The 12,966-nt window shown below is 38.3% G+C and overlaps 1 protein-coding gene across 4 annotated transcripts in view; it reads left to right on the top strand.

The window, feature by feature from the left end:
* Positions 1-12,966, top strand: part of MON2 (MON2 regulator of endosome-to-Golgi trafficking) — a 156,879-nt gene that overhangs the window by 84,530 nt on the left and 59,383 nt on the right. For all 4 annotated transcript variants that reach the window (XR_007354601.2, XM_048835935.2, XM_048835934.2 and 1 more), the window contains 8 exons: positions 1,194-1,375; positions 3,889-4,001; positions 4,708-4,812; positions 5,203-5,283; positions 5,369-5,442; positions 5,520-5,610; positions 7,060-7,161; positions 10,018-10,128. Coding sequence is in view for 3 of the 4 variants with exons in the window: in XM_048835935.2 (XP_048691892.2) it covers positions 1,194-1,375; positions 3,889-4,001; positions 4,708-4,812; positions 5,203-5,283; positions 5,369-5,442; positions 5,520-5,610; positions 7,060-7,161; positions 10,018-10,128 (859 nt within the window). In the remaining variant the exon portion in view is untranslated. The remainder of the gene's footprint in view (positions 1-1,193; positions 1,376-3,888; positions 4,002-4,707; positions 4,813-5,202; positions 5,284-5,368; positions 5,443-5,519; positions 5,611-7,059; positions 7,162-10,017; positions 10,129-12,966) is intronic.

Here is a 12,966-nt window from a genome sequence, read left to right as displayed (position 1 = left end):
AAACACTCCAAAAGAGCACTTCCCTAGGTGCAAAAATAAGATGGATTTTACCTAGAGTTAAATGCCATCTATACAGTAATTTATATTTAAAAAAAAAAATTCATTACGAGCTAGACGAATTGAAGATGAATATTCCCTTTCAGTTATAGAGACCTTCTCATCCTGATCAGTGTCTTTGTATCAATGTGACTTCTCATTTTTTTTCTGGGTTGTTTTTTTAATATCTTTTTCAGTAAAAATTTTATACATCTTAAAATGTAAACCTTTTGCTCCTGTTATAACTGGGTTAAAAAAACAGATAAGTTCATGGATGATAGGTCCATCAACTGCTATTAACCAAAATGGTCAGGGATGCAACCCCATGCTCTGGGTGTCCTAAGTCTGTAAATGCCAGAAGCTGGGAGTGGACGACGGGAGATGGATCATTCGATAGTTGCTCTTTTCTGTTCATTCTCTTGTAGCATCTGGCATTGCCCACTGTTTGAAGACAGGAGACTGGGCTAGGTGGATCACTGATCTGACCACATACGGCCATTCTTATGTTCTTAGCTTCCTCCTGGGTCAACACCTAAAAATTTGGTTAAAAGTCTAGAGAGAACCACCTTGTATCCAGATTTGACAGAAAAATGTTTGACTTGTAAATATTAAAAGAATGGGATCTTCAGATTATTTACATTCATACACACCTCTTGGTTTGACTTCAAATTGGGACGCAATTAAATTAGATTTTTTGAAGATTTACATTTTAATTACTTAATCATTTTTACATGAGCAGCTGGAATTTTTCAGTACAGTGAGATGATACCACTTAAAGGATAAATGCTGTGATTGCTTCCATTGAGGGATTTATTTACTAGTAGCTCTGGTTTTGCAATATTTTTAATTAGATATTTTTCTTTCAAAAACCCTCTTGACTCCATATAAACATTCTTCTGGTGGTAGAAAGCTAATTTAAAAAAATTATACATCCACTCTGCACTCCTTATGCTAAATCATTCAGAATAGAAGAGCTATATAATAAGAATTAGAGTTTCAAAATGTTTTTTTAATTGGTTAAATTTGCTCTTTGACAGTGTTCACAGTATTGTATATGAATTCTTGCTGGGTTTTACCACCGTACTTCTAACCAGCTGCTTATATCTATATAATGACTATCTGACTTGTCTCTATTAAACACTTTGTACTTTTTTCAGCACGGATGAAGCTGCCACAGAAAATATTTTAAAAGCAGAATTGACCATGGCTGCACTTTGTGGAAAACTGGGTCTTGTAACTTCAAGAGATGCCTTTATCACTGCCATTTGCAAAGGCTCCTTGCCTCCTCATTATGCCCTCACTGTACTGAACAGCACAACTACAACTCTCTCCAGCAAATGTAAGGGTATAGTTAAGGCTAAATTGTATACTCATTTGTTCATTTAATCTTATTTCACACTCTACATTAACCCATGCTTAATGTAAAAAATAACCTCAAGCCACAATGATAAACTTAGAGTACTTTTCTTTTTCATGACATGACTGTCAACATATGTAAGTTTTTAGTATCTGCTGCCATAAAATGTTTGGCAATGTTGTATGTAAAACTGAAGAGTTGATACTCGTGACTGTGGCCCCACTGTGCAGGTGCTGGAGCCTGCCCACGTGCAACACTTTGCATCACTGGGGATTTGATTTATTTATCCACTATAAACTTTGAAAAAGAAAACTGTTTTTGGTTTAAAAAAAAAAAAGTGATGTGAAACTGACATTTCAGTTGTTGATGCATTCTAGATATAATGACTTTTGTGCCTCCATCCAGTGTATCCTGAGAATATATTTCTTCTAAATTACGTTTAAAAAAATTGTTTAAAGATCTTGTTTGTTCTGTGCAGAAAAGTTAACTCAACATTCATATTTTCAAGAAAATTATAAGCATTGTTTCTTACATGTATTTTTTACACAGCACAAAAATATATCCAAAATAACCTGTGTTATAGTACTCATATTTTTTGTAACTCCATGGGTTGAATCATATTTACTACATCTGTGAGTAGATGGGACCCTCCCCTACCTTCCTGGAAGTTGGGTTTAGCTGCCATGGCAGCACTGTTCTTTACTCTCTCCTGCTATCCTTCAATCTCACCAGGGAATGCCTCAAGGTTGAGGGCCCTTGCATGAGCAGGGGATAGGCCAGGGGTAGGAGGAGATACAGGTTGCAAATACAGGTTGTATAGTACCTCCACCTACAATGCAAATCTACTTGTAAATTGTTAAAGGCTAAAGCTGTTTTAAGCTTTCCTGCAGATCCCTGCACTTTGCACTATCTCCTTATGAAGAGTTTTCTAGTCACATTTACAGACTGGGGAGTCCTAACAGCATGTCTTAAATATAGCTCACACCTGTTGGGCAACTAGTGGGGGAAGAAGCCTTCAGAACCAATGTGCAAGTACAGGGTACTTGTGTTGATGGCACTGTGCCTGTGTTAGATCCCATGAGGTATAGAAGCCACAGATGTTTCTTGGGGGACAAAAGCAGAAATATACTCACTCCAATTTGGAATGATCTGGGGAAATTCTGAGTTTTCCTTTCCTCTTTCCTTCATGAGTTTTTCCATGGGAGAGGATGATCTGGCCTATGTTGCAATTGGGACCATTAGTTGCCTTGTCATATTATGACTATATGGTATATATAAAGGTAAGGCTACCTTTTATTTTTAGTAAAAGTCATGGGCAGTAAACAAAAATTCACGGCCCGTGGCCTGTCCATGACTTTTACTATATACCCCTGATCAAAACTTGGGTGGCGGGGACTGCCCCGGGGGTGCTGCAGGTGCTGGGAGAGGGCGGCCGGGTACTGGGGGAATTGAGGGGTAGGGCAGACAGCGGCGTGCGGCCCGGGGCCCCCGCTGGTGCCGAGGGGGGTTGGTGGGGCCAGCAGGCTCCCTTCTGGGCTCCATGCCTCCCTCCCCTGAGCAGCAGCAAAGTTTGGTTGTGGGAGGGGGCAGGGAATGGGGCATAGGACAGGGTGAGGCGGGCTCTTGGGTGGCACTTACCTGGGGGGCTCCCCAGAATCAGCAACATCCCCCTTGCTCAGCTGCTAGGGGGAGGCGTGGCCAGGCAGCTCTGCGCACTGTCTCTGCCCAGAGTGCTGGCTTTGCAGCTCCCATTGGCCGGGAACCACGGCCAATGGGAGCTGCGGAGGCAGTGCCTGCAGACCCAGGTGCCTGCAGAGTCCCTCTCTGAGTTCAGTGGTTTTATAGTCCTTTCTTATTTTTCAAATGTTTCTCTTTTTGTGTGTGGAAAAGCCACACATACAAGAGAAGGTGACTGAGAACTATACAGAAGAAATAGAGCAACCGAGTATGCACAAAGTAAACAAAGTGGAAAAAATAGAGCAAAATCCCTTTTTCTAATCTTTCTGTTCTAATAATAATTTTAGGTATTGTTCTTTGAATGGCTTTTGCACATTTCCACTCTTGTGTTGTGCAAACAGTGCATTTGGACTGTCGAGGCGGTGGCATTGACACAGCCAAAGAGTGGGAATGTGCAGAGTTCATCTCAAACACTGGTTACTGGTGAGTAGCCTTTATTTATTTTTAACAATAGTTAAGGTACATATTTCTCAGGTAGAAGTGAGATTGTATGAGGTCCTTTTAAGTTGATGGTTTCCCTTTCAAAATGTGTGTATTGTGCTGAAAGTCATATACAATAATAAATGTAAGTAAGAGACTATTTTTACCTATAAATTAAAGTGACATAATGAGACTGCTATAAATATAACCTTTGGGCTCAGTCCTGCAGAGTTCTCAATGGGACCACTCATGTGAGTAAAGTTACTACTTACATGTTTGCAGCCAAGTTAGTAGAATATTTACTGCATTTTGCATGAGGATTTTTCTTTGTTCTCTAGCTTATTCTATTCAGGGGCAGAATGTTCAGATGATCAGTCCCTCAAGTGAGTCTCATCAGCAAGTTGTAGCAGTAGGGCAACCGCTAGCTCTCCAGCCGCAGGGAACAGTAATGGTAAAGTACAATTTCTAAGTAACTTTTTTCTGTTGAATTGCATCCTTTTTCTGTATCTGATTCTCTCTCAATCCCTTTTTTCCTATGTGATTCCTTACTACTACAGTGAACTGAACCTACTCATTGTGACTAGCTGGAACTCTCTTGTGTATTTTCTTGTAGAAGAGATAATGGATAATCTTGTATTGTAATAAGAGGCCCATTTACTTAAAGTAGCCTCCTAATTTTTTCATAGTTGGGAGAACCTGTGGACATGAAAGATCTGTTATCATGTAAGAGGTGTCCACTGTGGCTCTTTATGTACTTGAATGACCCGTTATCATGACTAAGAATGTCAGTAATGGGTACCCTTTGGCTCAACTATGGTTTAAAAACGGCTAACGTAGTCAGGGTCATATGATTGAACATCATTTTTTAAAAAATGTCGGACATCTGGAGAAACAAAGTGTCTAATTTCTGGAAATAAAACTGAAAATAATTTGACTCTGTTTACACTGTCAAGCTATTCCCAACCTTTATTCAATTGGGAATTGGGGGACCAGTTGTTGAAAGCTGTTGAGTTACTTCCCTGGTATGGATGCATCACAAAAGTGCAGGTTTTTAATTTAATAGATCATTAAATATTTTTTAAGATTAGTGATTTTACTAGCAACACCATTGATTTCTCATAATACATAAGTATAACAATGTAACATGTTCTGTCTAGCTGACTTCAAAAAATATCCAGTGTATGAGGACATTACTTAACTTGGCTCACTGCCATGGAGCCGTTCTTGGTACATCATGGCAACTTGTCTTGGCTACTCTACAGGTATGGTGTAGGTAATGCATGTATTGCCTTTTGATTTGTTTCTTTTAATTCGGGGTGGGTTATGATTTCTAAGATGTGGGCATTATTGATTTGAACATGGCAACATAAGCTTAGATTGTATTTTACTCATTATATGCTCTAATGTCCATAAAGGAGTGTTCTAGCACTGTCCTCTAAACTTAGTTTGTTGTATCTGTCTGAGAGAGCAGGTGCAGGCTGATTGTTCGCTAAAAGAGTAGAAGTGTTAGCTTCTTCTCACAAAGTGATAAGGTTTTTCTCATGGGACTCAGAAAAATATGTAGAGATCAGATATCTCCAAAAATACAAATATAGTATTTTATATTCATCTATCTGTATAATTCAGTCAGAAATTCTTCCTTTACATTTCAGCATCTCGTATGGATTTTGGGTTTAAAGCCTGGCATTGGAGGTGCCTTAAAACCCGGGAGAGCTGTAGAAGGACCCAGCACAGTAAGCATAATTGTTCATTCTCTAATATGATGATTGTGCAATACTTTCTCTTGCAATCTACAAAATACATTTCTCTGTCCCTTAGGTTCTAACTACAGCAGTTATGACTGATTTACCAGTTATATCCAACATACTTTCAAGACTATTTGAAAGCTCACAGTAAGAGACCTTTTCTTATGATCTAAGTATTTGTTTGTATCAGCTGTGACAGTGTTTTGATAGCTGGTATTTTTCAGGTTCCTTGATGACGTGTCTTTACATCATTTAATAAATGCCCTTTGTTCCTTGTCTCTGGAAGCCATGGAAATGGCCTATGGAAATAACAAGGTATGGAACGCTTCGTTATTACTTTTCAGATATGTATGTGTAAGACAGGCGTCAGACTCATGTTTGTTCTTAAGCTAGATCACTGTTCTTTAATATCGAAATAAGCTAATGCTACATATGATATGATCATAAAATTAACACATTTTTAAGACAAGGAATTTTCTGGTTATTAATGATTGGCAGTGCTACTAAATCTTCTCTGAACACTTATGTAGTATTTTTATCACGTTTTCTAACATTAAGCAATGTCGGGCATTTCCATGAATAATCAGGTTGTAGATGGATGAGTTTTTAAAAGCTTTGAAGATTTCAGAAAAGCTAGAATGTTTTGAATGATACAGTATGCTCTGGGATATATTAAAATCTTCCATTTCAACCAATATCTTCTAAAACTTTTTAAAACAAATTTGACAGTTTTGGTTTAAACCAAAAAAAAAAAAACACATCACTACGTGGGAGTCCTGGGGAGAGAAGTGGAACAACTTTCTGAGCCCTCTACCCTCCAGAGATATTTAAGGAGCTTTAGGGGCGAGGATTTCCCTTGAGGGGTGTGGTATTGGGTGGTGTGTTGCTTGTTCTCTTGCTTTGGTGGTAGCGTCTTCAGGAGAGAAGTAAATAGAAAAATGAGTAAATGCTTTTTGATTCATTATGTACTAAAATTATAAAACTGGGAGAGGGAACTTCAAAATGCAAAGAAAGGAAATTGAGTTAAAATAGTTTGAATTTAAGATCAACTAAAAATGAGAACAAGGAATCTCACATTAAGGGGAAATAGTAGAGTGCACTCTGCAACATAGTAAAATGGCTGCCACATTATAATTATGTGGTGGTAGTTAATTTTTTTTATAGTTGAGCATAAAATGCTACTGTGTTGTACACAGATCAAATGAATGGGAGATTGATCACATCTCTTCAGGAACTTACAATTTTGATCCTAAATCTAGGATAACAGTAATATGAGCTTTGCGAAATATTTAGATAAAATAATCTGTACTGTTGGCTTTTATATATTTCTAATTTAAGTCTGTTATGGTGGAACAGAGATCCGATTCTTTTGTTAGTAAAGTGTGTTCAGATTTTCTGTTGGGAAGGATAGCATTAAAATACAATATTATGCCAGAGAGAGAGCTTTGGGAGGGATTTTAATACTCCTGCTACTCAAGCAAACTCAGTGAAAAAAGGAAAAAACTGTTATCAAAAGGGAGTGTTTGTCTCTTTTCCTATCCTCTTGTGGCTGGTAATAGCATAGAGTTGATGCATCTGTGGAAACCTCCCAGTCCCATTTAACTGCAGTGTGAGGTCTGTGACTTCCATAAATTGTCAAATAAATTGTCAAATACAATGACTGTAATGAGTGGGGAAATCTTACCAGTAAATCAAAAGAAGGGGAACATTTCTAAAATTATACTAAGTACTTTTAATCATGTGTTTTAATTCCATTTTACTTAGGAACCATCTCTTTTTGCTGTTGCTAAACTGTTGGAAACGGGACTGGTTAACATGCATAGGATTGAGATTCTGTGGAGACCTCTGACTGGTCACCTCCTAGAGGTAACTGATTTGTCTTGTCATAAATACTACTATATATTGCTTTTAGTAAAATCTTGCTAATAGCTATCTTTCTGCAAGGACTTAACTAAAAGGTAAAAAGAAACATCAATATTCTAAATAAAAAGAAAAGGAGTACTTGTGGCACCTTAGAGACTAACCAATTTATTTGAGCATAAGCTTTCGTGAGCTACGGCTCACTTCCAATTTATTTGAGCATAAGCTTTTGTGAGCTACAGCTCACTTCATCGGATGAAGTGAGCCGTAGCTCACGAAAGCTTATGCTCAAATAAATTGGTTAGTCTCTAAGGTGCCACAAGTACTCTTTTCTTTTTGCGAATACAGACTAACACGGCTGTTACTCTGAAATATTCTAAATGTAACTTTTGATCAGTCTTCTTAATTTTAGCTTGTCTGGCTTCCTGTTTCTAGAATTGGTGTATATCTCATTTACCTTTAAAGCTGTTATTTGAATTTTGTTTATTTTTTTCTCTACACTGTTAAATATCTGCCTTTATACATTTTAAGCATGTTAAGATAAAGCAAAATGATTTTTAGTTTACCATTTTTATATACTACTTCCACTGCAGAGAAGTTTAATTCTGGATTCATGTAGCCTATTGGGTAGTTAATGCTCTCAAAATGAAGTTGAGCACATTTCCCTGAGATATTAAAGCAATAACCACTCTTCTGGGTTGGCTCTCTTCAGCGTAATCCCTGGGATTCAGCTCATCTCCAGAGCCTCTCATCTTCCTCTGTGAGGAAGAATGAGGGTACCTTAGTCTGCAAAGACTTAAGACAAAAGACCCTTTTTCCTACAGGTCAGCTCAGTGTATCAGCCATCTCCTGGGTCTCTTACTTATGTTTTCTTCCAGCAGCTGATCTCTTACAGGCTCTTGCCCATGCGGGACAGCAGTCACAACTTGAAATGAAATGACAAATTTCACTTATAAACAAACGTTCTTTTAAAGTGATGCCTTAATCCTTATTAACCTAAAATTGGGCCTCCAGGATGTTATGAGAAAGATGGATAACATATAGTGAACACCCTGCCAGACTTCCTCTGAGGGGGGAAAAAGCCCTTCCTGATCCCAAAAACTGGCAATTTGGTCCAATTTCCCCCTCCACCCAACATCTGCGAAACATAGTTGGAACTATACTTCAGTGGTATGTGGCAAGGAGAGCAGGAGCAATACTAGCAGGATGGCTGCTGTGTGCCTGGGATGAGAGCCCTGAAAATCCACGGATATCTGCTTTATATCCATGGACCATTTCTGTGAATGTGGAGCCCAGCTGAGAAGCCATGGCAGACCCTCCACCTGCCGGAGCAGGGGGAGCACTGAGAGCAGCCCCGGCTGTATGCTTGCCCCATAGGCTCCCCGCACAGCTGAGGGCAGGTGGAGGGTCTGCGACTCTGCGTGGGCTCCCCACAGCTGCCCACGCAGCTCTCCCCAACCAGGCTCCGGCTGGGGGGATGCCTAGGAGCCTCAGCGTGGCCCCCTGCGTAGAGCCCTGCAAATACGCGGATCTGCAGATAATTTTTGTGGATCGTGGATCGGATGCGGATACACATTTGTGTATCTGTGCCGGGCTCTACGTGGGATGTTTTATATATAGCTGGGGTTAAAGGGCATGAGAGCCACCCTTCAAGCTTGGCTAGTGAGTGGTAGACATGGGTGGTGGAGACACTTCTCCCCACTATCACATCCCCTGAATAGTTGAACCTGCCCTTGCCTTTCTCAATCTTCCCTTGACACAGGCATTGCCTATCTCTGACAGTCTCATACAGCCCCGTCCCCACTGAGAAGGGGTTGTCACAGCATTGTCTTTACAAGTCACTGAAAGCTCAAAACAGTTGTTTCTTTAGACTGTGACAGATATATCAAGTATGAAAGCATGGAGAACTGCTCATGGTATGTTTGCACAGCTTTGCAGAAGATGGTATGCATTTGTAATATTTTAATTTCTCTGAACTACAAATAGCAATTAATGAACATTTAGAATTGGGCAATCTTGATGTGAGCTACATCAAGAAACAAAGGCAAGTCAGTTTTGAGAGGCCAGTGAAAATTTAGTGTCTCATTGATTTATGGCATTATACCTATCTTTTTCTCAAGGGTTTGAAAGAAGAATGGAGTGTCGTCTTCACATTATATTTCCTAACATTTGTACAATAATTTTATGGTTATTTAAATGTGTATTTCTATGTATGACAAACCAAACACAGACATACATACACACACACACGCTGGCTTTTATTGGTTACTTCCGTACTGTTACATTCATGAATTTTTTTTGCTGTACTAAAAAATAGATAGTGAACCTGGGTATTTGTTTCACAACAGCTCAAGGCCAAGTTAAATGAAAATGAGTTACAGGCACACCTTCTAGAGCAGAATTTAGTTCTTTGTGTCAAGCCATTTTTAAGCTACCAATAACTAAATTAGAATTATATGTATTGCCTTTTCACTTAATTTGTGAAACTATATTTTGAACTGCCTTGATTTTCACATTGTTTACTTCTGCCTCTCTCCCTATTGCTTCCTCTTGTTTCCTTTATCAGAAGGTAAGCTTTTCCTACAGATATATTGTCCTTCAGCATTATTAAACTTAGTCTTAACTTTTGAGGCCCTTACCACCTAATTGATTGACAGAAGCAGGTTGTATTGAGAAATACAGGAAAAAATAGTGAAATACAGAGGTTTCAGCTGTTTCTTATTCTTGTAAATTAATATTTGATTAATATAATTATTTTAAAAACACTACATAGTTTATATATCCAGTTTGAATTGTGAAAATTTACAAATCATCTTGGTTTAAATGAATGTAGCTTTAAATAAGGCTATGCTGTATCTTCAGGTCTGCCAGCATCCAAACTCCAGAATGAGAGAATGGGGTGCAGAAGCGTTAACCTCTCTCATTAAAGCAGGGCTGACATTTAACCATGACCCTCCATTATCACAAAATCAGGTAAAGTAAGTTTTTGTGAAATGATGCTTTCCTTTTCTGGAATTCATAATAAACGTGAAATCAGAGTCTTTCCTAGAGGTAATTCAACGAACAGGTGGCATTCACAAAGCAGTTTTACTATTGAGTTTATAAGTACTGCAGATGGAACTTTGTGTGTTAGGTACAGAGATCATGCATTCTGATCAGCTACAGCCTTATTCCCTTCACACATGGAGAATAAAGAATGATGTTGCTAACTCACCGTGTTTATATAGTAGAACAAAACGTGCACCACCCTCATGAGTACAAAACAGTTCTAAAATGGTTAGAGGAATATAGAAAATTTTAACAGAAGGCACAGAATTACAAGATAGATTCTTTTGGTGTATAAATTGTATCTTTATCCTTTCTCTCTATAGAAAGCCATTATATGAGAGAGAGAGAGAGAGAGAGAGAGAGTTAGCTGATTTTTTCCTACACATGCTTTGGCTTTTTCTCTTCAGCTGTTTTTTTAATTTTTTGTCTCTTATTCATTTTTTGGTGTTTAATTTAGAAAAGAATATCCCTTTTCTGTTATCTTACTCTGCCCCTATAATTTTTTTTGTCCTTTGGCAATATATATTTTCTGACTTAAATTTTAGGTCTCTTTTTTAGAAGTGTAATAAAACTAGGTTCTTTCAAATACTACCTTTTATTTAATAAATTTTACTTCAATGCAGATTTCTTTTCCTACTGCTAATTTGATTCTATTTATCCTTTGCATCTTTTAAGCAAGATTTTCTACTTAAATCTGGCCGCTAGGCACTACTCAGTTTAGGAAACAGATTCTTAAAGTGACTGACCAGCTGAGAAAAACCACCGTGGGGGAGGAAACTTTCAGCCAGCGGAAGTCTGGCAGAGCTGGTCTCATTCACCCTAACCTAGGGAAATTGCCAAAGGCAGGATGCAGCCATGTTACCTTGGTCCTTCATTGGTGTATGCTGGAGCTAACACAGACTAGACCACAAAATCAGAGTGCTGCTAGACAGTGGCTGAATGCACTGAGGGAATCAAGTCCTTCACGTGGAGTCAGACCAGCAAGGCCTGAGATAAAAGTTCAGTGTTTTTTGACAGAGGACTAAGTTCTGGTGAGACCTGTAATCTTCTGGTCATTTGACATTTGAAATGGAAAATTATATCACCAGAACAATAGCAACTGTTGAAAGGAGAAATTTTAAGTTCACTCAATGTATATTTGTCTAAAAATTAAAGTAATGCATATGTTGGGCATAGATGGCTATGACATAACAAATGAAACATGGAGGAACGTAAAAGTATTGTTTTTTGTTTCAATTTGATATGGACTGTTCCATTTAGGGTAAAATGTTTTGGAGGTTTTTTTTTAATTGGGGGGGGGTAGTTTGAGAAATAAAAGCCTTTAGGACTTTGGCATGGAATGTCTCTTTCTGATCCTCTGCCCTTCTCTTTTAAGACCTCCTTTCTCCTTCCCATTGCATTTAAAGTTGACTCAGTAGTCAATATTAACTACTGCTAATCTGTATCACTTTCCTTTTCATTTGAAAAACTGCACTGTGGAAAAAACCGTTATTATGATTTTCGTGGTAAAAAATTAAAGATCTGTCAACCATGAAAAATAAATGAAAGCCTGTATCATCTCATGCCTCTTAATATTATAATAATAATAATACTAATAAAAAAATAATGCTTAGCACTTTTATAAAGATTCATAAGCCCTGCACAAAATAATAGTTAATCTTCAAAACACTTCTGTGAAAGATTACAGTTTAAAGATTCCATCCTCTCAGCATTCATTACATGATTACAAGATTAGCTCTGGGAGTTACCAGGCAAAGAGTTATAGTGAGGTACATCAATCCCCACACGGGGAATTTTCCAATCCTGTAGTGCAAGTGGTACAGTCCACTGGTGTTAACCACTGTCAGTTCCTTTTGGTGTAAAAGGATGAAACATTTACTTATGCACTTTCATATCGGCAAAAATGCGTGATCTCAAAAGTAAAAACCTCCAAACTTTCAAGAGAGGCAGGTGTGTGGTCTATGTGGAGAATAACAGTTCTGTGAGAGAACTTCAAAGGACCAGAATTACAAAGTAACTAATTTTCCCTACTCTGAAGATACCATCATCACACTGACTGTTGAGGGGAGCAGTGGCTGACCCACTAACACAAGTAGAATTTGAATATACCACCTGTTCTGTGGGGTGTAAGGATGCATGTATAGAATAATAAAATCATAGAACTGGAAGGGACCTCGAGAGGTCATCTAGTCCAGTCCCCTGCACTCAAGGCAGTACTAAGTATTATCTAGACCACCCCTGACAGATGTTTGTCCAACCTGCTCTTAAAAATCTCCAATGTTGGAAATCCCACAACCTCCATAGGTAATTTATTCCAGTGCTTAACCACTCTGAAAGTTAGGAAGTTTTTCCTAATGTCCAACCTAAACCGCCCTTGCTGCAATTTAAGCCCATTGCTTCTTGTCCTAGTCTCAGAGGTTAAGAAGAACAATTTTTCTCCCTTCTCCTTGTAACAACCTTTTATGTACTTGAAAACTGTTATCATGTCCCCTCTCAGTTTTCTCTTCTCCAGACTAAACAAACCCAGTTTTTTCAATCTTCCCTCATAGGTCATGTTTTCTAGACCTGTAATTATATTTGTTGCTCTTCTCTGGACTTTCTCCAATTTGTCCACATCTTTCTAGTTGAGGCCTAATCAGCACAGAGTAGAGCAGAATTACTTTTTGTGTCTTGCTTACAATGCTCCTACTAATACATCCCAGAATGATGTTTGCTTTTTTTGCAACAGCATTACACTGTTTGACTCATATTAATCTTGTGATC

Source organism: Caretta caretta, chromosome 1 (genome assembly GCF_965140235.1).
Source record: "Caretta caretta isolate rCarCar2 chromosome 1, rCarCar1.hap1, whole genome shotgun sequence".
In the NCBI taxonomy this organism is placed as follows: Eukaryota; Metazoa; Chordata; order Testudines; family Cheloniidae; genus Caretta; species Caretta caretta.
Note: the sequence above shows the minus strand (reverse complement) of the source record. Positions and strands in the feature narration are given on the sequence as shown.